At 47.9% G+C, this 25,723-nt stretch overlaps 1 protein-coding gene across 3 annotated transcripts in view; it reads left to right on the forward strand.

Moving 5' to 3' along the window:
• Positions 1 to 25,290, forward strand: part of ASAP1 (ArfGAP with SH3 domain, ankyrin repeat and PH domain 1) — a 352,794-nt gene extending 327,504 nt beyond the window's left edge. For 2 of the 3 annotated variants that reach the window (XM_087447446.1, XM_087447448.1), the window contains 6 exons: positions 1,279 to 1,449; positions 9,375 to 9,444; positions 11,723 to 11,781; positions 17,124 to 17,623; positions 19,743 to 19,865; positions 22,587 to 25,290. In XM_087447446.1, coding sequence (XP_087303572.1) covers positions 1,279 to 1,449; positions 9,375 to 9,444; positions 11,723 to 11,781; positions 17,124 to 17,623; positions 19,743 to 19,865; positions 22,587 to 22,661 — 998 coding nt within the window. In that variant the 3' untranslated portion in view covers positions 22,662 to 25,290. The remainder of the gene's footprint in view (positions 1 to 1,278; positions 1,450 to 9,374; positions 9,445 to 11,722; positions 11,782 to 17,123; positions 17,624 to 19,742; positions 19,866 to 22,586) is intronic. The other variant, XM_087447447.1, reaches the window with a different exon arrangement.
• Positions 25,291 to 25,723: the final 433 nt, after the last annotated feature.

Raw genomic sequence — 25,723 nt, forward strand, 5'->3', positions numbered from 1 at the left:
AACATTTGGTGTGGCAGTGTTCTTAGCTTTTTTTTTGTTTCTTTCCTTTTTTTTTTTTCTTTTAATGCTTGTGGAAGCAGTTGTCCATGAACACAGTATACCTGGTAATAACCGTGAAGAGGTATTTGTCAGAGTGCCCAGCATATGGTGCCTGGCACAAACCCGCCCCGTCAGTGTCTCTTTGAATAAACAAAACTGATGACATACATACTACTCCCGGAAGAGCTCTTAAAAACAAACTCCTTTTTTCTTAAAACATTAGTTCAAAAAGTCAACTTTTGCAGTGATGGTTTGTGTGCATGTGTGTGATATTAATATCATTACTGCCGTCTTGTCTTTACCTCTGGAGAGAGTTGTCTTTTTTTAAATCTATAGAAATCAACGTCTAATTTATATAACTTGTTCAGGCTTTCAATATAATTGTAGATGTATGATTTCTAAAACAATTCAGAATGGGAGGAAAAAAGATGTGGGGGATTTCCCTTTTTTCCAAGTAACTCTTTACATTAGATCCTTCATTATTCAGAAGTCATTAAAGAAGAAAAACCTTCAGGCAAGTTTGCTGACTAAAAGAAAAAGTCGTGGGCCGGCCCCGTGGCTTGGTGGTTAAGTGAGCGCGCTCCACTGCTGGCGACCCGGGTTCGGATCCCGGGCTCGCACCGACGTGCTGCTTCTCCGGCCATGCTGAGGCCGCGTCCCACATACAGCAACTAGAAGGATGTGCAGCTATGACACACAACTATCTACTGGGGCTTTGGGGGGAAAAAATAAATAAATAAAATCTTTAAAAAAAAAAACAAAGAAAAAGTCGTAGTGGAGGGAAAAATCCTATTCTATGAATGCTTTCATGTTTCAGCCTGTGGCCCCCCTGAAAGTTTAGCCCATCTCTGCTCTCTCTCCATTGATTTGCTGGCAATGCTGTGTGCCTTCTTTCTCAGTAGACTTTGCAGTGATTCCAGTGAGTTATTGGTTTAAAACGTATGTTTTTTATTTTTCCCATTGTTACCTAAATGATGATCTAAACCCATTAGCATTGCATGTTGACTGGCATTTTGTTCCTTAAAAGTGCCCACTCTCCTTTCTTTTGTTGTAATTTTTTTTACCGGCGATTTTTGAAAACCTTTGTGAGCTCTTGAGTTGGTGGGATTGGCCATATCCAGCGTTGTCCTCTTGTCTCTGTGTGTCGCCCCACATTTGACGTGTGGAAGTAACTGCATACTGGCTGCTCTGTCTGTGAGACTGGGATTAACCTTCCTGCCCCATTCGATTCCTTTCTAGGTTCAACTGGCCCACCTTCAACACTCCCTCTAAGCACCCAGACCTCTAGTGGCAGCTCCACCCTGTCCAAGAAGAGGCCTCCTCCCCCACCACCCGGACACAAGAGAACCCTGTCCGACCCTCCCAGCCCACTACCTCACGGGCCCCCAAACAAAGGCGCAGTTCCTTGGGGTAAGTCATCCTGCAGTCAGGGCCAACGCTGCCGGGGCCAGGCAGTGCATGGGGCTCTGTGGGCAGTGGACTCAGCATATTCAGCAAACGGACCAGACTGCACACAACTTGGATGAGGGCGTGGATACGTCTAAGTACGCTTGTACTGCCTGCTGAGGCCAAGACACATTTTGCAAAATATTTAGGGCCATTTAAAAACTATAATAATAATAAGATGCTGAGCATTTCCTGTGCACCAGACACTGTGCTAATAATAAGCCTTCCACAAAATCTCGTTCGGTCACAGTAGCAGCTCTGTGAGAGAGATATTGTCAGGCTCATTTACAGATAAGGAAACAAAGGCTCAGAAAAGCAAAGTAATCCATTCTCCTCACAACAGCCAGAATGGTTTTCTCAAAGTATAAATCACTTCCCCTTGTGCTTCAGATAAAAAACGCCAGCTCCTTCCGTGGGACCTAGAGGGCTCTGCGTGGTCGGCTCTCAGCTCCCAACTCCTTCCCTGCTGCTTTGCTCTGCTCGCCCCACACCGGCTTCTGTCACCTTTCGGGTTCAGCAGGCTCTTTCCCCTTGAGACCGTTCCACTCTCTGCACCTCAGTCACACGCTTTGAGAGGCTGGCTCCCTTCATCCGTCTGTCTCCCTGGCCCCACTCTCTAACGGAGCTTCTTCCCCACCCGTTTCCTTCAGAGCACCTTATCACAGTCGATAAGTATTTTATTTGTGTTTGGTTGTTTGCTCTCTCTGGAGTGTAAGCTCCATGAGAGCAAGGACCTTGTCTGTCCTGTTCTCTCCTGTGTTTACGGGGCCTAGAATCAAGCCCAGGACACAGTCGGCACTCAGTAATCACTTGAGAATCAGTAAACCTACCCAGAGTCCATTAGTTTAACTATTTCGGTGACATTGACTACAGATAACACATTTCCATCCACAGGGAACATAATTTCCTTCTTTGTCTATCTTTTTAGTTCCCCAAATTCTTCACTAGCCTACCAGCAATTTAAGTCAAGAAGTGTCTCCCCAGCACCCAGCAGGGTCCTGGGCCACTCTTCACGCAGAGAATCTTTGCTCAAAGAGCATGCTGGTTGGCATGTGTCACCTGCCGTTCCAGTGAGTGTCACTGTTGCTTCTTTGTTTGGTTTTTAGTTGTAACTGATAAGTAATTCAGCTGAATGCTTTTAAAGGCCTCATCAAAAGTCTATGTCAGGCTGAATTTCTGGAGCTTTTGCAAAAAGCCATACTACACATTTGCAGACGGGCACACCTGTCTGTCATCTGGCCCCAATGCCCCAGAGTGTGCATGAATACGTCTGCGTGGTTAGCCATTCGCTCAGCATATTTACGTGCCAGTTATTTGGGCCTTCTCAACCCGTGTGCTCAAGGAGCTCATGGTCTAACGAGGGAGACAGACGGGTAAAGAACTGAGTAGTGTTCTTGACTGTTCGGGTTGACATGTTAACCAAATACCATGGAAATGCTGAAAAATAGTGTTACACTGCAGGGGAAGGCTTCACAGAGGGGGTGATGTTTGCAGTGGGTGTTAAGGAATCAGTTCCCAGGGAAGAACGGGGGGATGTGGCATAGGCACACGTCAGCACTAAGTGTGTCCTCGACGTTTTCAGAGGTGCATTCCAGGGCCTTCAAGAGGACTTTCCCCAAAATAACATTCCAGCGAAGGCCACAGTGTCCTGTACAGATTTTCATACCACAAATCACAAATTAATCTTCTTTTCAAATTTCACTAAACTTTGATCCTGTAGTGTAATTGGTTTTGATTTCTGTGTAAAGTTTATAATGTCTGTATGCACCTTACAGACTCAGTCGGTCTACAGTTAAATTTACCAAACTTCTGTTTTCTGGCTTAAGAATCATCACTTTCTTAGATTTCTTTCATATCACTCAGCAGCAGGACTAGAAGCTGGTATTTTGTTTGTTTTGGTTTTTGGTATTTTTTTGTGGGTGAGGGGCATTTTTCACTAAGCAACAAAGTTACCACTCGATGAGAGTGAGTTAGTGCCACCAGACGGTGAGCCAGAAGCATCCGAGCATCTCAAAGATGTGGGCTATGAGCAGCCTGCTGGCTTCTCTCACCAGACGGAGCCTCCCCCCCACAGCCACAGGGACAAAAGTCAGAACCTATCCACGGCAAAAGTGACAGTTCCCCATGTCACGAACTTTGCTGGTCCCTCAGGAACAACCCCAGGTGGTAGTTCTGGGACTATCGGGGCCGTTCTGGGTTGGAGTATCTGCACAGATGTGAGTATTACTTGAGGCATCTGCAGACACAGGTCAGCAACAGGCGTCTCATCAGGCGGGTTGAGTCGCTCTGATCCTTTGTGTTGTAGGATCACATGCTTGGTTTTATCCCTGCCTGTCTCCCGCTGACATTGTGTTCCAGAAGCCAGAGACGGGACAAATTGCCTATTAATAAAGCACATGAGAGTCAGACCCCTAGGCAGTATTTATGATGCCCGTGGCTCCCTCTCTGAACCCATCTTTCCAGTGCTCCTGTGCCCCCCTAAACCTCCTTCTCCCCAGCCTCTGAGATGAGGGACCTTGGACTGTCTGAGGTCAGGAGCAGGGCCAGGGGTTAGACACCAGGCATGAGGAGGTGGGACTGACTCTCCCTTAGCTCGCCCCAGGCCTCACCTGCTTACCCCCTGAAACAGGACATGCCTGCTGTATTGAGGTACACCGGGTTCCCAAACTACGTTCTTTCCTCTAAGATCTGAGCCTTTGCTCATAGTTTGCCTTCATCCTAGAATATTCCACTCATTCATGTTAATGCTTAGTCATCCTTCAAGATCTACGCTCTGGGGACCAGCTTAAAAGGGCTTCCCCTGTCCGGCCACCACCCCACACTGCCACTCTTTGCTCTCCCCGGCAGAGGGGTTACCACACAGGTTCTGTTCGCGTCTCTGCTTTCCCAGCATTAGGAACCCCTCACGCGGGCATGTGCTCTTCCTGTCTCAGTGGAGCAGAGTGCTCCAGTGTGGACCCTGTGTCATGCTGCCCGGATTCTAATCCCCCTCTACCACTCGGTAGCCCTGTGGCTTTCAGCAGTTATCTTTGAATTGTTCCATACCTCAGTTTCTCCAGCTGTAAAATGGGGCTAGTCAGTAGTACTTATCTAATTCTTAACCACAGTTCCCCAAATGCTGGGACCTTGATTTTAAGGACACTGAGACCCAGAAAGGTTAAATCACCTGCCTGAGTTCTCACAGCAGGTCAGTGGGAGCCAGGATTTGTCTCCACCTTATGGCCGAAGAGCCTGCGCTCCTCACCTGCTACGTGCATTGCCATGTCTGCACGTGATAGCTCAGTGATTCCGTCGGCCACTCCCCCTCTTAGCAGTTGTTTCTCTGCCTGTGAAGCGAAGACAGGAGAAGGTACCTCGGCCCGCACCTGGCCGTGTCTCCTTGTCCATCTGCACACAGAGCCCTGGTGTGCAGGGAAGGCCACTCCAGGTTTCTTCCCTGCCGGAACCACAATGTCCACAGCACCCAGAATAGCCCAGGCATCACGTTACTGCAGTCCCGCCACTGGGATGGGCTCAGCCATCTGTCTCAGGAGACTGCCAAGGCCAGCCTCTGATCAGAAAACAGGCCTGTGGGCAGATTGGGGTTTGTGGGGACTTTGATTTTTGAAGTGGCGTGTCATTACACTTCACCTTTGGAGAGAGAAAGTAATTTGTTTATCACCTACATTATAACAGACCAACACATATTTTAACACACTTTAAATAAAATTAACAAGGAAATGAGGACAAAGGGAGAATAAAGGTAGCAAAGGAAGATGAAGTCTAGGAGTGTGATCACCTCACAAAATGCATAACAGGGTCCCATACGATGGCTAGAAATAGACCACAGATTTGACACTGTGGTCCTTACAGAAAAGAGCAAAGAAAAAAATACAGCTAATTATCCAGTTCATGGTGGCCATGAGATTAACCCTCTTCTCACACTTGAGGTTCTTATGATTAATACTTGAGAGCAATGTCCCCCAGGACGTCCGTTCTTTGGCAGCTGCTCAAAGTATACACATCACACATCGTGGGAAACCATAACGTGCACTGAACAAACATTCTGGAAGCCCGAGTTCTGATCCAGGTTCCACCAGTCCTCTGGAAATCACTTAACATTCCTCATTGTGGCCACTGGGACTTAAAGTTGTATAAGCTCCTTTTTTAGTGTAGAGCAGATAATGGATGAAAAACTATACCACAGATTGATTCACTGCTCGTATTTCAAGGCCAGAACTTCCAGAAAGGCTCAGTCTTTGAAATGTCTGATCCAAAGCATGCACATCTACTTATTGGAAGTAGTATTCGTTTGTAAAAGAGCCTTTGGGTAGAAATTTCCTTATTCTTCCTTTTTCTTGTATTTCCCAACGTATTTTCATGTCAGCCCTCCCCCCCCACCCTCAACCCCGTTGTGGATGCAGTTCTAGAAATAATAAAGGCTACTACCGTTTGTAGATTGTTCGCATGTACCAGGCCCTGTGTGCTTGTTCATACATTATTGTGTGTAGCCACCACGACCATCCTATAATTCAGGACTCTCATTGTCCCTAGTTTACTGATGAGAACATGGAAGCACAGAGAAGTCAAAGGACTTGCATAAGATCACAAATCCAATAACTTCAGAGCTGGTGTTTGAACCCATTTCGGACTCTGAGGCGCATGTAATTATCCAGAAGACTCCTGGAGCCTCTGTGCCGTTCACTGTTGGACCAATGCCCTCCCCTCCTTCCACAATTTCTTGCCCGCAGCTTCTGAGCTATAGTAAGTGACCTCAAGTCTTGGCAACAACTTTTTCAATTACCTGCCCAGCGTCTGTCTCTAGCTCTCTCACACGCGTCTGCATGAGAGACTAGAATCCTTTTCCAGACTGCACATAGAGAGAAAAAAGGATTGAGCTGCTTCCATGTTTTTGCTCCTCCCTCCAGTACTATCCTATTTTCAGAAATTTTCCTTAGCCACGCTTTTCTTCCCAGGCACAGCAGGTGGCCTTTACCTAGCTGTGAGAATGACAGAATTCCTGTCTGCCAGAGCACAGGTGCTGACCCACCAGGTGTGTGAGACATCAAGCTGTGGGCGGAGAGGCGGATGAGTCAGCACCATTGGTCCTGTCTTTTTCAGCAACACCAATGACTGCACTGTGCCAGACACTGGGCGATAAAGTGGGGTTACAGAGGTGGACAAGGCGGAGTCCCTGTCTTTGAGATGCTCACTTATTGAGTAAATCGTCATCATTTCTGTTACATTCCATCAAAGAGCTACAAATAATACTAATTACCATTTATGTCGTGCTCTCTGTGGTCCAGCACTGTGCTCTGCACTCCACAGTTTATCTCCTATAATGCTCATACCCACCTAATGGAGTAGGTAGTGTTGTTCCCATTTTATAGATGAGGGGACTGAGGCTTAGTAGACAAAGCGGTATAATTCAGATTCATACCCACTGGTCAGTGGTACAGCTGGAATTCAAAACCAGGCTTGTCTGGCTCCAAAATCTGACCCTTGACCTCTCCTCTGTGATTCATGATTGTAGGTGCACAAGAAGGAGGGAGCCATCAAGTCTGGCTAGGGAAGAATTCTCAGAAATTGACTTTGGAGGTATTCTTTGCAGGTTGCATAGGAATTCACCAGGAGTGGGAGGGCATAGGTGTGGCAGGGAGAAGGAACAGAGGGCACAAAATTACAGAGGCATAAAAACACACCGTGTCTTTGGAAGATGGAGTCACCTTGAGTGGCCAGAGAGAAGGGTTAAATGAGGACTCTGGACATGGAGGCTCTGGGTGTCAGGCCACAACCCCTGATGTGGTGACTCATCTGTGTGACAGCAGAGTGGTGCCACGAGCACAGGCAGGGGCTTTTGCAGCCCTGATAGCCTCATATTCAGTCTCACACGTAACAGGGTTAAGAATCACTGGTTTGGAATGTGTTCTACCTAGAAAGGGAATTAGCAGATGCAACAGTTTGTGCCCCAAACATAGAACTTTCCTTGACATTTTGACTGTCATGGCTCATCTGAGTCTGAAAACGTGAGGTTTGATGGCCAGTCCTGAGGACTCGCATTGAGCGCCAAATGCTACCTTGAAGGAAATCACGGAGGATTTCGTGAGTTTGCTAAAGCAGTCCCTCAGTATAAGTTAGAGGCTTATGGAAACATACTGATGTTAGAAGGGGTGTCTCATTAAAGCTGTATTTGAAAGTCTTTGGCCCTGGTGACACCAGTTCAGCTTGTTTTTTCTTGTTCGGATGTCCTGGAGTTACAGGGCATTCTGTCCAGGAGGCCCCATCTGGGCCCTGCCAGCCTCTCCCTCTCCAGTAGGATCACAGGGACCAGAGGTGGGAGAGTGTGGTAGCAACCTGGAGGCGGGTGCTTGGCTCTGTACCCAGCTCTGACCCTTACCAGCTGCTGACCTTGGGCAAGTCACTGTACTTCCCTCTGTGTTTCTTCATATATAAGGAGGATAATTATGTATCTCACGGACATAATTACTATGAGGTCCTTAGCACAGTACCTTACTCATAGTAAGTGCTCAGTAAACAGTAGTTGCTATTATTAATGTTACTGCTGGGGCATCGTAATGGGTAATGAAAAGCACATAGATTGTGGTCAGGACTTCTAGGTACATCGTTTAGCCATGTGACCTGCAGACATTTGTTTCCTCATCTTTAAAATGAGGACAGTGACGCCAGCTCCTCCTGTCCCTGTGAGGAGCAGTAGCATTTGGACAGCTGCTGCTGCTGTGGAGCAGACACGCTGTGCTGTGGGCATGAGTTCAGCTCTTTGCTCCGCCCTGTCCTCTGCATCTGCCCTCCTGTTCCTGAGCTTTCTCAGCCAGCCCCTTCCCAGTGTCACTTGGGGGGTATTATGGGCATCTGGGCAGGGGACGGGGAGGAGTCTGCTGAAAGAGAACACTGGGAGTTTCCAGAGCAGGCGTTGCAAGGGCAGGCAAGGAAATGGACTAGAACCCCAGAGACAGCTGTAGGTTGCGGGGTTCCTCTTGGGTGCCTGGCAGCCTGGGGCCCAGGACTGTGTTCCTCCCCGTGTGGAATGGTCACAGAAGAGCCCACGTGTGTTCTAGCCAGTCTGTCTACCTTCTCCCGGACACCGTGTCTGGTTTGCCACTCCACCATTAGAAAGTGCTTCACCTGTTCAGGTGCCACGTCCCCCAAAGAGGACATTCTCTGCCCCACTTTCCAGTTAGTTTTAGGCACTGTTTTCTCCTCATTTTCACAGCACCCAACCTTATTCAGCATCCACCTCATTCCACATTATTAGTGTAGTTCGTATGCATGCGTCTCCCGGGCCAGATCACACGCTCTGCCAGAGCAGTGACATTTTGTTTGCTTTCGTGCCTCCTGTTCCACGTGCATGCCTTGCACATGGTAGATGCTTAATAAATGTTAATGTTAGAGTGAATGATGAGTAAATAAGTGACTGACGGCCTTGCCCAGCAGATGGCCACTTATCACCACCTTGCTGAATAGCGTCCACACACACGTGCACACACACGACTTGTGGGTTGTGTGTTTCTTCTGAGTCTGGTTCCAGGGGGTTGCACCCTGGTATGGGAACCACTGGGTGAACTTGAAGTTTTACTCTTCTTTCCCTGCCCCCAACTAAGGACAAGGTCCAGGCCAACAGGACGTCCCCATGGCCCTATGATCTTAGAGGCCTTCCTGGGGAGCAGGCTGCGCATCTCTTTGACATACTCCTTTGCTAGCAATAAAAACATCATCAAAGCCCAAACTGGTACATAATTTTGTTTTGTTATGTCAGAAATGCATACTTTTCTGCCTTGAGTGTCTTAAATTGCTTTCTGGAACCTGGGGGCTGCCTGTCTGCCAAATCTTACATCCCCGTATTCTGTTTCCCTGTCTGAGACACAACTTTTTACATTTGATTTTCCCTGTAGGTAACGATGTGGGTCCATCATCTTCAAGTAAGACCACGAACAAGTTTGAGGGGCTGTCTCAGCAGTCCAGGTAAGCCATCTCTCTCCTGGGCTTAGAGTTGCACCGGACAGAATTATAGAAGTGAGTGTTAGCAATCCACCAGCTGGTGCTGATTATGAAGAGAAACTAAATGTTTGCCCCTGATTTGCACACACACCTTGTTGCTGAGCCGTGATAAAAGTTATTGCCTGGCCCCGGTCTGCAGACCAGGTTTTCCAGTGGCACAGCTGTCCGCCATCCGGGTTCTAGGTGGGAACGGGCCTCACTCCCCTGATGATCACAGAGCCTGTCAGAATGAGTTTGTAGTTTTAATTTTTTAATTAAGTAACTTGGTTTGTTACTTTCCCTCTTGACTCCTTTTTGTAAACTTGAGAATGAAAAGATACTCCTCAGGGAAATCTGATTTTCAAACATAAAAATATGAGTCTTTCCAAGCTCCCTATCTGTGAGATTTTTTTAGGCTAGGCTAGAAGTGGCAATCCTTTCTTCCCTCCTGTCACTGAAATGGGATACTTTGGAAGATCTTCTCTGGGCAACATTTATCCAATCCCAACACAAAGGGTTTTCTCTCGAGGCACCGTCCGAGATAAGGACACAGAGAGCCACATCCTGACCCAAACCTCAGGGAGAAGGAGTCAGCTGGTGTGGGGTTGCTCTCCAGAGTTTATCAAAGATAAACAACAAAATCTTCATTCCTTTTACTGCCACTATCTTGTTTAGTCTACAGCCCTGGGCGATAGGCCCCATTGCTGTTGTCCTTGCTTTTATAGATGAGGACACTGAGCCCCGAAACGTTAAGTGGGGGGCAGATGTCAGAGCTGGATCAAGCTCAGCCGTCCTCCAGACTCAGTGTCCCATGGTCTTGCCCCACGTGCCGTGCCTGTCATTCCTGCTCAGTCCTCCTTCCACCCTACTCTGGGAGACTCGAAAACAGCAGTACTGGTGGGCTTCTTCCACAGGGGTGGAGTGTCTGACGTGGAGAAAGCGCCCACGAAATGTTTTTTAAATGGAATCAAGCCTCTCACTCGTGCACGCACGTGTGCACACACCACCACCACTAGCAGTGGCCTCATGTTCGTTTCCATAGGAAGAATCCCTGGTCTATGCACATGCATTGTCCACCAGGGCCTTCTGTGTAGGGCATCTCTAAACCTCTCAGCTTGGCCTCAGTATCTTGGTCAGGAATGACCGTCGTGCTCGTGTCGGTCATTGGCGGTGTGTTCCCCTGAGAAGATGCTGAGGCAGGACACGAGAAAAACTCACTCCGGAAATGTGGGAAGCAGAACCCTCCCATGCTTACTGTTGCTAGCTCAGTAGTGGCTCTGTCTCAGCAGTCTTATCCTCTGGTAGCCCCGAGGCAGTGGGATTTCAAGTGAGCCGAGGAAAGAGCAGTTAAGACCAGGAGCGATGTGAGGCCAGGAGAGAAGATGACACACACACTTCATCTTCTTTCTTTGGCTCTGTTTTGTTGGTTGGTTTAGCTTTTCCTTTTCTTTTAAATGCAATTAGGATAGAAAGAAGGGGGAAAAAAGATATTAAAAGGGGCTCTTGGCAGATACGACTCAGGCCCTAGGCTGCTGCTGCCTTTGAGGTCTGCAGTGCTCCTGGTGTCCCCTGAGAATCTTTACAGCCTCTTGTTAAAGGAAGATGGTGGCTTCCACCTAATCGATGCCACCTGCAGCGCTGCCGTTTCAGTGGTGGCAGGGGTGCAGGGAGGAGCCTTGGATTATTCAGACAACATGGAGCAGGCTCCTATTCCAGGGGCGTGGGCATTTCCCTGCCCATTTACACGTTCTCCAAAAGTGGGGCAGGTCTGAGGTCTGAGAACTGAGCTGTTCACTCTGGTGCAGTGGAGGACAGAAGGCTCTAGAGTCGAACAGAGCTGGGTCTGAATTTCCAGTTCCTCTGCCGGTCACTGAAGCTCCACACACTCTGGTTTCCTCGTCTGAGAATGGGGCTGACGAGAGTTATGTTGTAGGATCGCGGGGGATGAGTGACTTCTGTGTAATACGCGGGCTTCACTGTCGACAGTGTGCCGACTTCTTTCATAAACCTTCTTACCTCGGGAAAGGTGTCGGGAGGAGGAGTTAGACTTTATCATTCAGACGGTTGGGTTTTCACCCTTTCCTGGGTCCTCCCCAGCCAGGCAAAATTTGAATTATGGAAAATAGACTATTAACCTTTTGTTCAAGAAATTTTGAAAGGGTTTTTCAATAATTCTGAAAACTCCTGTGATTTCCTTGAATAATATATCACTATTGATGTTAGAGCACTTTTGGATTCTAAATGATTCTTATTTATTTATTAGCACCGGTTCTGCAAAGACTGCTCTTGGCCCAAGAGTTCTTCCTAAACTACCTCAGAAAGGTACGATTTATGTTTTTCGTTCTCACATGTAATTAGAATGTCACCATTCCCTCCGAGGGGACTGCGGTCTCTGTCTCTTGTTCATTGCTCTGTCCCAGATCCTAGAGCAGCTCCTGGCATGTAGTAGATGCCCAATAAATATTTGTTCAATGAAAAAAGATTTTTATAAACTCAAATTCTATGATTAGCAAAACACCATATTTTTCCTTAAAAAAACACCATACTTTTTCAGAAGATACATTATCATCATCTCCAAGTACCGTTCCTTCTCTTGCAAACCTCATCGGAGAGACCTGGGAGCCAGTACCAGCTCTACCACTTACTAGCTGTGGCCTGGGCAGGGGCTCAGAAGCTTCACTAAGCCTCAGGTTCCTCACCTGTAAATGGGGGCAAGAACACCCACTTCATGAGGGTTTGTAAGGACGAAATGAGATCCTGCTTCAGAAAGCCCCTAGCCACCGGGTGGGACAGAACTCCTTCCCTGGGACGGCATCTGTCGTGCAAAGTAGAGAGACTCATGCTCTGCGAAGTACAAGAAGGCAGTGTGTATAAATGCGGCTGCTTTGCCAAGCAAAGACACTCAGCTCTGTGACCAAATCTTCTTTAATCCTGATGGAGCTTTTCATTTGTGAGACCAGAATATCCATCTTCTTATCACAACAGAAATGAGAGTGCCCCTTCTGTGGTTGCAGTGGTCTACTTTAGAGCTGCAGAGCACCCACAGAAGTGTCTGGTTCATTCCGTCCATCCTCACTTGGCCCCACAAGGCCGACAGGGCCCACGTTAGGTACAGATGGAGGCTCAGAGGTGGCCTCCATGCGTTTCGGTGCCTGTAGCGAGACCTTTGACCCCAGAAGGCAAGCCAGGGATTAGTGGTGGAAGCTGGAATTCACCGCTTCCAAAGCTCTTCAATAAAGGGGCATATTTGGAGGAGCATCGACTGATCAGGCCAGGCTCCTGTGTAGCAAGATGAGGGGAGTCCCAGATGGCTGCTGATCCATTCTCCATGGAACACAGAGGAAGACTTCCCCTGGGTTACTGAGTCTTCATCTACAGTTGTTGGGGTTTTATCCTCTGCCCAGTGGGCTGTCCTGATCTCAGGGGAGTTTGAGACAGGTCTCCCAGGCACCGTGTCCACTTATCTGAAATCTGCCCCAGATTCCCCCGTGTTGTTCACCCATTGACCACGTGCCACCACTGGCTCCCTTCCACCTGCCTGTCCAGCTCCCTCAACCGCCAGCGCTTCTTAGTGCCACTGGGACGTACCATGACTGCTGCCACCTTTTCGCTGTCCCACATCGCCTTCATGTCCTCCCTCCTGAGCCAGCGTCCCTCCTAACATTCTCCCTCAGCTCGTCTGCACCCCTCCTGTGCTGCCCTCTCCGCACACCTGGCTGTGATTGCAGAAGCACAGGCAGGATGGCGGTTCTGCTCTGCTTCGTGACCTCTGACCTAGAGCGGTCCTCTGGAGCTGCCCGGACGCCCTCTCCGCTTCCTTGATCCCTTCACTCACCACTCTCCTAGCCCATTCCTTCACACCCTCTCTTTTCTCCTCAAAACGACTTCAATCACCCCTCACTGCATGACTCCCATTCTTTCTCTCTTTGTGGGTTTTTTTTAAATTTCCCATAATAAACATATATGAAGATATTTTAAAAAACAGAATAGTGTAATGCAGCCTCCTCCACCCCACCCAGGTCCTCATCACCCATTTCTCACAATTATCAGTTTATATCTGACCTTCTTTTGTCTGTTTCCCTACCCCCATCTTCAGGAATTCTGTAGCAAATCTTAGACATCATACCATTTCATACACATACAATACCATTATTACATCTAAAAAATCAAAAATGCCCTATCTTCTAATATCCAGAGCTCTCATTTCCAATTGTCTCATAAATGTCTTTTTTTTTTTTTTTCATGAATTGGTTGTTTAAATCAGGATTGAATGAAATAAGGTCCAGACATTATAGTTGATGAATTTGTCACAAGTTTCTTAGGCTAAAGGTTTCCCTGCATCTCTCTCTTTTCTAGTCATTTATTTGTTGAAGGAACTGGCTTATTTGTCCCGTAGATGTTTTCAGTCGGGATTTTGCTGACCACATCCCCGTGTGGTGATTTTACGTGTTCCTCTGTCCTCTGTATTGCCGGTCAGTCAGGAGTTGGATCTAGAGACCTGATGAGTACAGGTTCAGGCTTTGGCAAGACTCCTTCCTAGGCAGTGCCGTGTTCTTCCAGCCTTTGGGCACCTTTTCCTTTTTTCTTTTTTTTTTTTTTTTTTTTTTTTGGTGAGGACACTTGGCCCTGAGCTAACATCTGTTGCCAGCCCTCCTCTTTTTGCTTGAGGAAGACTGTCCTCAAGCCAACATGTGTGCCAGTCTTCCAGTGTTTTTTGTGTGTGGGACGCCACCACAGCATGGCCTGATGAGCTGTGTGTGCAGGTCCGCGCCTGGAATCCGAACCCGCAAACCCCAGGCTGCCAAAGGCAACCACTATGCCCCCGGGCCGGCCTTTGGGCACGTTTTAAAAGGCTTAATTAAAGCCTTCTCAGCTGGAGACAGTAGAAGCATTTTTTAAATGTGGTTTTTGGTAAAAAGCAATATTACAGAAACTTTAAGGGATGTCTTTTAAATGAACAAAGTCACCCATAATCCTACCACTGTGATACAACTCCCTGATTCCTTCCAAGAGTACACATCCTTCTGTAGCTGTCGTCACAACAGCAGTACAGTTTTGCACCCTGGTTTTTCCACTTAGCATTTCCACGTAAGTATTTTGCGTGTGTTCACAAACTCTTCCTACAAGTCGTCAGGCTGCATGCTCCTCCATCAAGTGGGGTGCCGTCCTTTCCTCAGCACCTCCTTTTGTTGGAAATGGGGGCTAGAAGTTGGCACGGTTTTGCCTCCTCCTCCTCCTCGGTTGGGTCCTTAGGGTCTGTTCCCAGGGACGGAATGGCCACAACGAGGGTGGAGCCTGGTAGCCGGCCGTCCTCTCTGCCGGCTGCTTTTCTGAGGGCCGTATCCGGTTACTGTGCGCCCCGTCCTGCCTGCGTGAACCAGCTGCCTCATAACCTCCCAGCACCGAAGGATCGTTTTTTTCCGGGGAGAGTGGAATTCTCATTCCTTTAGTGTTTTTAATGTGCCTCACGGTAGCAGTGTGCTCTGTGTATCCAGTTTGGGGAGAAAGTTTGCCTCTGAGTTTCAGAATGCTGTTCCGAAAGGACTTTTAATTGGAGAGGGGAGAAAACAAAAGCAGCTTAGAAATAAAATAGCTGAAGATTGGGCAGGATCCCCTAAAGAAGAGACTGTCTTTTTTCTTATTTTGTTTTTTGTTATAAAAGAAATATATATTCATCCTAGAAGATTTGAAAAATACTGATAAGCAAAAAGAAGAAAATACAAACCCCCTGAAGTCTTACCCCCTAAGATAAACAATTTGGTATATCCTTTCAAACTTTTTTCTATGCGTTTTTTTGTTTTGTGTTTAAGTTTTGACTTAAGCTGATTTTTGTTCCATAGTAAATCCAGAAACATTTTTTATGACAGAAGTTACACAACAGTATAACTTTTACTGGTTGCGTAGTATTCCACTGTCTGGTGCCATGATGTGTTAAGAACTCCCTACTTTTCCGCATTCACATGGTTTTTTAGTTTTTTTGCTGTAAACAGTGCTGTACTGAACGCAAGCACAGACAGCTCAGTGCCTGGCTTTGATCCTTTTTTAGGGTAAATTCCTAGAATTGGAGTTGCATGAGGGTTTTGGCTGCCCCACACTTACAGTTTCTGTTCCCCCATAAATATGGGGCACAGCAAGGCCTTCCAGCCCCACCATCTCAGGGAATCCCCAGCTTTTTACCCATCACTGCTGCCCCAGACTTGTTTACCAGTTTCTGACGTCCAGGAGAGGAATCTGATGAGCCTGCTTTAACTTTTTCGGCTGAGCCACATCAGCTGAAGCTCAAGGGCCAGGCGGTGAGCAGGGTGCCCTTGAATTTGATTTCCTCAGGAAGGCATGTGAGTGGGCAGGCCGTGAGCAGGAGCAGCCCAGTACAGCGTATGACAGTTTACCAGAGTGGGCTTTATCTTGCCTTCCTTTTTTTTAAAGAAATTTTAAGAGTATCTTTCTGAATCTGTTGTATTTTTGGTTTTGACTCACTCAGTGTGCCTTAGTCAGCTGTTTCCTCACCGAACACGTACTATGTGCTTGGCCCCCGTGCCAAGAGCCAGAGCTACAGGAATGAGTAACAGTGTGAATTCTGGCCTCAAGGAACCCCGTCTAACAGTAATGATAAGAATACTCTTATATAATACTGAGAGCCTGCCAGGTCCTGCTGGCACATTCTTTACGTATATTAACTCATGTTTTAGAGATGAGGAAGGTGATGCAGAGAGAGGTGGTGTAATTTGCCCAAGGTCACGTGGCAAGTAAGTGGTGGAGCTGGACTTGGAGATGTGTCCTTAGTGTCCTGAGTTCTCCTGGACAGAGCTGTGCAGAGAGCTGTGGGAGTGGTTCAACAAACCGTAGAATCCCCAAGCTGTGGATACTACGCAGCCGTTAAAGAGAACAAGGAGGAACTGCCTTAGAAACTCTCCCAAACGTCAGTGGGGAAAAAACAAAGTTGCAGACAATATCGGTATTGTAATCCCATTTATGGTTTTTAAAAGATGTATTCATTCATAAGCACGTGTATGTGTAACATGAAAATGTAACAGAGGTCACCTGGAAGGGGTGGTAAGAGGAGACACCTGTTCCCTCTTCTCTGCTATGTGCACAGATCATATCAAATGTGGGGAATTAAGAATAAGTTATGATACGGCTATAGAATGGAATAGAACGCAACATGAAAAATTATATACTGATAATAAAGAATTTTTATTAACATGGCGAATACTCTTGCTAAAGCAGTATATGGATAAAAGCAGGTGAAAGTTTTATCTATGGAAAATGTAGAGTCAAGTCCAGATGGAAATATATCAGAACTTTTAAAAAGGCCACATTTAGGTGATAGGCTTATGGAAAACTTTTCTTTTAACTCTATACAGTACTTTCCAATTTTCTGTAATCTGTATTATGTTTATAGTTGTGGGGTTTTTTGCAATTCTGGATTAGTTCGGACATCCTGTTCTTACGTAACTGAGGCATAAAATCATGAATTGTAATGTGGATGCCTTCCAGGCTTCCAACTTTTACCTTTTTAAAACCAGGCAGGCTATGCCTGGGCCTGGCCTGCCAAGCTCTTGCATTCCGGAAGGTTCTCTTCAAGGAGACGCTGAAGGAGGAGAGCAGCGCTTCCCCACCTCGGATCCCCCCCGTGACTCCCTCTTTGTGCTTGCTCCCCACAGTGGCACTAAGGAAAACGGAAACCAGCCATCATCTCTCTCTCGACAAACCCAGCGTCCCACCTGAAATCTTTCAGAAATCGTCACCGTTGGCAGAGTTACCACAAAAGCCACCACCTGGAGACCTGCCCCCGAAGCCCACGGAACTGGCTCCCAAACCCCAAGTTGGAGATTTGCCGCCTAAGCCGGGAGAACTGCCCCCCAAGCCACAGCTGGGTGACCTGCCACCCAAGCCCCAGCTCTCAGACTTACCTCCCAAGCCGCAGATGAAGGACCTGCCACCCAAACCGCAGCTGGGAGAGCTGCTGGTCAAGTCCCAGACGGGAGAGGTCTCCCCCAAGGCTCAGCAGCCCACAGAGGTCACCCAGAGGTCACACCCGCTGGACCTCTTCCCAAACGTGCAGTCCCGAGACACCATCCAAAAGCAAGCCTCTGAAGACTCCAACGACCTCACGCCCACTCTGCCAGAGACGCCCGTGCCACTGCCCAGGAAAATCAACACGGTGGGTGGGCGCCAACGTTCAGGCTCTCGCGACCCCTCACTGCCCTCTGAAACGTGGCGGGAGGGGACGTGCTCCAGCTTGTGCAGAAAGAGCGGGAGCTTACTCACCGCACTGGCTCTGGGTCAGGCGTTGTGGAGGAACGGAGCCTGTGGTTAGGAACACAGGCTCGGGCTCCATCAGACAGGCTGCAGGGCCTGCGTTCAGGGCCTCCGGTAACTGCGTGACCTTGGCCATTCCTTACCTTCTCCGAGCCTCAGTTTCCTCGTATACAAAAAGGAGCTAAGACAGTAACTGAGCTCGTGGGTGATGAAGTGCAGTGACAGATGAGCAGCACGTAGCTGGCACCCAGCAGGCAGTCTCTTTCATCTAGGAGCCTTGAGGATGAGACCATTCCTTCCTGGGCTCACAAGAAAGCACGTTCCCTCTCAGGGCTCTGAGAATCTACCTCAGTGCCTCTCACTGCAACTTCCTGGAGGAGGTGGAGGCAAAAGCCCAGGGAGACTTGCACAGATATAGAATTTGGCTGAAGTCTCACATTCCATCATTTTCATGAAATGCTTGCTGCTCTATATCAGTTTTATTTTAATATAAAAATGCTTTCTTCCAAAAAAATCTTTTTTTGGAAAAGTGATGCTCCAGGAGGATGCATGTGGGCTATTTGTCCTGCCCATGGCTGCACCCCACGGGGAACTAGCACCCTGGGTTGAGGAGCAGTTAATGAGGGGACCAAAAGCCCTCCCACTGAAGTGACGGCTCTGCCCCCACTCACATTTTATTATAAAAACGTGGCAATAAAAGTGTGTCACTTCAGGGGCTGGCCCCAAAGCGTAGTGGTTAAGTGCACGCACTCTGCTGCTGGTGGCCCAGGTTCAGATCTTGGTCGCGCACCAATGCACCTCTTGTCAGGCCATGCTGTGGCAGCGTCCCATATAAAGTGGAGGAAGATGGGCACAGATGTTAGCCCAGGGCCAGTGTTCCTCAGCAAAAAGTGGAGGATTGGCATGGATGTTAGCTCAGGTCTGATCTTCACCAAAAAAAAAAAAAAAAAGTGTGTCACTTGAGTACTAAAGGAAAAGTAAGAAAAATAAAACCCATCCTTGCACGGGTTGGAGACCGCACGATCAGTGCTGTTTGCTCTTCACGAGGGCAGTCTCCCAAGACCCCAGGGACCACTGATGGCCTTGACATTTGCAAGATTCCAGTTTGTGTTGGCATGCTTTACAGTTGTTTTATGATCTCATTTAGTCCCCCCGTTATAAATGATCACATACGAGCCTCCTCGGTGGCTCGGAGTCAGAGCTGAGAAGACAAGATCCACACTGTCATGGTTCTGCCAGCTTCCCAGAGCCACCAGCACAGCCCCAGGAAGGGGGCTGCTGAAAGGATCGGGGTCGGCGGGGTGACTAAGGGAGAAACCAGGGGACAGAGAGGAACTCAACCCAAAACCTTCAGAGATGCAGCTTGCTTTTTCATTGCTAATTGTGTAAGGAGTGGGGCGCCAAAAACATCCTTTAGAGGTGGTTTCTCTATTTCTGTCTTCCCGTTTGCAAAGAACTGGAAGTCCAGCAGATAAAAGCCCAAGTCAAAACTGGTCAGAAATTACAGCTTTTTTGGGAACTGCCTAGAATCCTCCCAGCCCCGCTGCTCCTGCCCCGTTTAACCAGCGTGTGCTGACTCGGTGCTTTGCCTGAGGGACTGAGAAATTTGTTTACGCTGCGCATTCAGTGTGCAGAAGCTGCACAATTTGCTTTACATCATGTTTCCCAAAACCATTTTTAGACTGTGCTGTCATCCCTGCAAGCTGCTGGGGGGGAGCGGGCAGAGTGCTCCGTGGTTTTGGTGAAGTGGGGTTTTGATCTCTTCCCATGTTGTTTGCTTTCCGATGGAAATAGCGGGTGATGCCCGCTGCCTGATGCCAGGCCCTGCCCTGATGCTCAGGGACGAGAGAGGGACTGTCGTGTCCTGAGGGCACACAGTACCCAGGGCACCTAGCAGACGTGCTCCCCCCTTCACAGCTAAGAAATCGAGGCCCCACAGGGTGCAGTCACTTGGCTGAGGTCAGTGTGTCCTCTTCCCTTCTGTCTGTCCTGTCAGCTAACACCCAGTTTCTTTCCTGAAGGGGAAGAACAAGGTGAGGCGAGTGAAGACCATTTACGACTGCCAGGCGGACAATGACGATGAGCTCACCTTCAGCGAGGGAGAGGTCATCGTTGTTACCGGGGAGGAGGACCAGGAGTGGTGGGTACGTACAAGGACTGTCCCTGTCACCCTGTGAGTCAGCGTGTTGGGCGGGCCCGTGCCGGGCCCTGTGCACCCCACAGTGAGTAAGAGGGCGCCCCTGAGCGCCAGGGGCCCTGCCGCCCGGTCACTCACCCAGCAGCCGTTCTCATTGGGCATCTTTTCTGTCACTGTGTTATGTGCTAGGAAAACAGCCATGGAGCTTTGAGACTCCTTGGTCAGGAGAACTAACATCGCACGTGCTGGACCCTGCTTATCACACGACAACCTGTGAGCTTCGGCATTTTCTGATTTTCCATCTGCAAAACCAGAGCTCAGGGAAGTTACTCGAGTTGCCTGTGGCGCACAGCTAGGAAGCAGGCGGTCAGGGTTCTGAGGCTGGGACCTGGGTGCCTGTGTGCCTTGCCCACCATTCACGCTGTCCCAGCCACGAGTCGGGGCCCAAGTTCTGCTCAGGCCCGGCTGTTGACCGCTACGCCGTCCTCAGGCTCAACCGTCAGTCCCGCCCGCTGTTCCCTCTGTGAAGCGGGGCACGATGCCTTCCTCGTATGCTTTTAGGAGAAGGTGAAACGAGAATATCTATGAAAACTCCTTTTACATGAAAACCTGCTGCCCAGGTGTCAGGAGGGAAAGGCATCCTTGTTCTCACACAGTGGCTGTTTGGGGATCAGCGGCCCTTGGAAGTACCCAGGTTCTCAGTGGCCCGACACGTGCATCACAGTGGAGGCTGCCTGAGGAGTGAGCCTCCAGTGGGAATGGCCAGGCGGTGGGCGTGGTGGACAGCGGCCTCTTACAGTTATCCTGGTTGATTGTGTCCCAGCATCAGCGTGGAAGTTCTGCTTTCTCGGCAGCCTGAGCCCCTCCTGCCCAGCGGGACCCAGTTGTGTCTGCTGAGAAAGGGACCTGTGGTTCACGGTGGAGCCAGCAGAACCTGCCAGTGCCCAGAAACACGTGCACATACACACACATACATATGTACACACACGTGCGTACCTTGGGCTTTCCTTCCTTTGAGCCTCGACCGTGATTGCAGATTCTTAATCACAACTCTAGGGGTTTTGCTTGGACGGAAGTAGTGGTTCTCAGCTGGGGCGAGTTTTGCCCTCCAGGGACATTTGGCGATACGGAGACATTTTGATTGGCAGGACCTGGGAAGGGTGGGTGCTACAGGCATCCAGTGGGCAGAAGCCAGGGATGCGCTAAACATCCTGCAGTGCTTGGGAGGACGAAGAGTGAGCTGGCCCAGAATGTCAGGAGTGCTGAAGTTGAGAAGCCCCGGTCTTCGGTGATGAGGCCTTTTTCTTTCCCCGCTGGTGCTTCCAGCCTCTCTGTTAGAGGTGAGCCTGCTCCTGGCATGGAGTCTGCTGGATAGCCAGCTTAGAACCATGACAAGGAGAGGGGCTCTGAGTCACTTATTCTCTCTGTGGCCTTGGATAAAGCATGTCCCTTCTGTAAGCCTCAGTTTCCTCCTCTGATAAATGGGACATGAGTAACCTTGCCTCCCAAAGATGTCTAAGAACTCTCTCTGATGTGTTAATATTGTTATGAGCAGACAGTGATCACATTCTTTGCTAAGAAACTGGGACTAGGGCAGAGGCTCCTGAGACAAGAAATGGGAAGTTTTCATTGGTGTCTCTAGCATCATTCTCAGCAGGAATTCCGCATGCCATCAGCACATCTGCCAAACCAGACATAAAAACAATGCCACCCATCCCACCAGTGATTTATAATTCACAAAGCCCTCTTCCGTGCATGGTGCCAACCAAGACCCCATGAGGTGGGTAGGCCAGGCCTTACCATTAACTCTGCTTTCAAGATGAGAAAAAACCGTGCCCTATAGCCCGGGTGACCACCCGAGGGCACAGACCCCGTATATAAAGGAGCCAGCCCTGGGCCGGCCACACATGTCCTGCTCGAGCACCCTCCACATGGCAGGTTCCTTGTGGAGGGAAGTGAGAGCTGTCATGGCCTGGCTCTTAGAGCCACCCTCCTCTCTCTCTGTTTCTCATCTGAAACCCATGTGCATGTCTTCTCATTGTTTCTGTTGAAGACTTTTGATAGGATTCTCTTTAATACAATTAATACTCATCTAATGGAGATAATTAGAAACTTTTTGCAGGTAACCGTGGCTTACAGGTGCAGGCAGCAGACAGTAAAATTGCCATGGGCCACCGTTGATCTCCAACTTTCACAATATCCTCTCCCCCACAGCAACCAAAAAATAAGTTCTTAGTACACAGCAGCCCTTTCCATATAGATAATTGATGTACTCTCACAGCAAGCCTGAGTGGAAGGGATTTTTTACCGCATTTTACAGACGAGAAGCTTAGCGGGGTTTGTCTGAGGTCACCCAGCAGGAAAAGCAGTGGAGCCCCTGGGGGAGGGCATGGCTCTGGAGGCTGCAGCTGTGGGCAGTGTGGGCAGGTTGTCCGGCTCCTGGGCCACTGTCCCTCCATGTGGGAAAGGCAGTTGCAGGAATGGCCACCGGGGGAGATCTATGTGAAAATGCTGAGTGGTGTACGTTCCGTCATTGTGGCTGTTTTGTTATTATTTTATTCTGTGGTTTGTTGTTGTTGGCTCTCTCTAGTTCACCAAAGGGTGGGGATGGGGAAGCCTGCATCCTCCGAGGCCTGTGGACATACTCCGGGCATGCTCTTACCTGCCGGGCTGGTCACAGGACAGCTGCTGCTGCCTCCAGCCTGACGACTCTCCTTTCTCTCTGCAGATCGGGCACATCGAAGGACAGCCTGAAAGGAAGGGGGTCTTTCCAGTGTCCTTTGTTCACATCCTGTCTGACTAGCGAAAAGCAGAACCTTACAATTGTCCACATCCTTCATGCAAGACTGCTGCCTCCACATGATCCTGTGCACAACATGTATATAGCTGCTGTTACAGAACGAGCAACTCCCGGAAGGGCCGCCTCAGGAGGGGCACGGAGCGTGTGTTGTAAATATCCTGTGGTCTTCTGCCTTCGCCAGTATTAGGGTGGCCTCGGGACCTGGCGCACCTTACTGGTTTGCCAAAGCCATCCTTGGCATCTAGCACTTACATCTCTATCTATGCTGTTTTCCAAGCAAACACACAAAAACAGGAATATAGGAACTGCTGGCTTTGCAATAGAAGTGGTCTCCAGCAACCGTTGAAAGGCGTAGAATTGACTCTGTTCCTAACAATACAGTATTCTCAATTGTGTTACTGAAAATGCAACATTAGCAGAGGTGGGTTCTGTTTTCCAGGTGAAACTTTTAGTCCATGACAGACCAGCCTGTAGTTATCTGTGTACACCGTTTACAGCGACAAAAACCTATTTGGTATTTATTACAGAAAAGTGCTCAGTTAAATGTAAGTGTTATTCCTTCAGCAAAACATTCACTGACCCAAAACCTTTGGTGGCATTTTACAGTGCCCGCAGCCTCATGCAAGTTAGGAGAAGTGGATTATACTGTCTTACGATGATGCGTGCCCGCCCCTGAGATATTACCTCATTATGCAAAAATAACATATCCTTCATGACTATTTTGACAAAAGCTTAAAACACGTCTGATGAAGTTCAACTTTCAGGAACCAAGGACTGCCAGAAATTATTAGCCTCTACATTATGCATGCATTTAGAAGCTTACCTGAAATCTGCCTTTTATAAAGGAATAGTATGGACAAGTTGAACTGTACATTTTTTAAACTTGATTGCCATTAAAGCAGAAATTATAAGGTTGCAACAATATTTGTTTCTAGTCAGTCATTTGGCTTTCTCAAGAGTATGAATTTACATATCATATTATGAATTAGCATCATTCAAATGTGTTAAAGCATCTAATGCGTCAATTTTAAATTATTTTCTTAGTTTTGTTCTTGATAAATTTAAACTTTTAAAAGATCATTCAAGAAGGTGACGAATTTAAAAGTCAACCCTTCCCACAGTGTCCCCACTGTAGAATCCAGGTGCTGAAACCAAGCTTTTCTTTTTCCATGCTCTTTATGAAACCCCAGCTGTAGATAAGTTTTCCGGTCTTACTCTGTTCACTAACACATTCCCTCCAAGTCAATTCATAACCAAGTTTCTGAACGCTGCTATGAATTGCACTGTGAAAAAGCGCTCTTCCTGCAGTGAGTCTCCCCTCTCAGTTTTCTTTTCGTCGCAGCCGTGTTTATCGGACCATTAAGAGCATCATGAGCATGTCGGTCCTTTATGTCAGTCTGCATTTGGAAAAGAATACAGTAGTTTCACTCCAGTCAGTGGGGCTGCTCTCTGATTCCGAGGCTCATGTGCCGTTCTGGCATTCCATTTGCTTAAACTGCTGTGTTGGCAACAGCACAGAAAACTAATATTTTTAAGCAGATAATCTTGGCAATGAGTGAGACTTGTTCATTTCACAGAAGCACAACTCGCAACCAAACCCTTAGGAAAAGCCCTCTCAAATAGTCACAGTGCGTAGTGAGTATTAATTTAGTTCTGCTTAAGTGATTACTATGACAACTTTGAATAGCCACCAAACACATAAACCTTGCATGACAAACCTGCAGCCTATCTCATCAGCTGTTATTGGAAAGTGATTGTGAGCAGTCGCTTCCTCAGTGTCATGACACTTGTGAATCCCACACAAAACGAGAACGTCAGGAACCAGCCGGCGGGCTGGCGTGTGGCCGACGATCTTCGCAGCCTCGTATTGAAGCCGCACTGGGGTCAAGACGGGAAGTGAACTAAGGTTACTTAATGTCCCCGTTCATTCACTTACACGTTTGCATCAAAGAACTATTCATTTTTGTGGCCTCCAGTACTTTCAACTGATCTCAAAATAAACCGGTTTTTAAAAAAAACACAAAAACTAGATGTTTAAAATTACATGGAATCCATGTCCGCTCTTCTTCCCCTTTTGCAGCAACTTACACAAAGCCATTTTTTAATTTTTTTTTTTTTTTTGGTTTTGTTTGTGGTTTCCATCAGGAATTGGAGTTCTCTCTAACCCAGCTTACTGTGGGACATAGGAAAACTAGGTATAAATGCCTTTGGTGATCTTGGTTGAATTTAAATCTGATATTGTTCTTAAACTCAGTGAGCCACTATCTGCAATTTTGTACATGAGATAGTATTTTGAAGGTATGGAACCTTATGAAAAAAATAGCTAATTAGTTCTTTTTTCCCCCAGAGGGGAAAGTTATGTTCTGCAAATAGTATGTGTCTTATTTTACTGTTGAACAGCAATTGCTATTTATTTTTTTATTGCCTAGAACTTCAACATGTTGTATAGGAATCCTGTAGTTCCACTAGTTGAATTCCGAGTTCTCATCCGGATGTTACGATCAAACATCAGTACGCTTATCATTTCACACGTATGTAATGTGACAGTTTTTCAGTACTGTATGTCTTAATTTCTACTTTTTTTAATATTTAAAATTGCTTTTAAATAAACATATTCTCAGTTGATCCCAAACGTCTGAAATCAGGCCATTTTGTGACTTGTCCACTACTGTTCTGATTGGAGAAAATCAAGATTTCGCTTGGCTGTGCTTCTAGGGGTATTGATAATACAAGTCCCTCCTCCTCCTATGTAGAGGCCCACTTTGGATACATAAAAATGTACATCACTTCTGTAGGCTTACAAAGCGTGGACCTCAGCGTTCTGGTCCTCCCCCCACATCCCTCCTCCATGGCAGCCTCTTCTGCTCCTGTCTACGTGGCCAGGGCAGGAAGAAGAGGGAGGGCATGCCTGCACGTGGTGAGGATTATACATAGATGCATCGAAAGCTCTTCGACAGTGCCCAGCACAGACAGAGTGTTGTGCGTGTGCTCCGATCATGTAGCTATTCCTACTGGTGCTGCCGTGCGGGGAGCAGACCCAGGTCCAGGGCTGTGCCTGCCTCACC

Source organism: Ceratotherium simum, chromosome 23 (genome assembly GCF_057802395.1).
Source record: "Ceratotherium simum simum isolate JZ-2026a chromosome 23, ASM5780239v1, whole genome shotgun sequence".
Classification (NCBI taxonomy): Eukaryota; Metazoa; Chordata; class Mammalia; order Perissodactyla; family Rhinocerotidae; genus Ceratotherium; species Ceratotherium simum.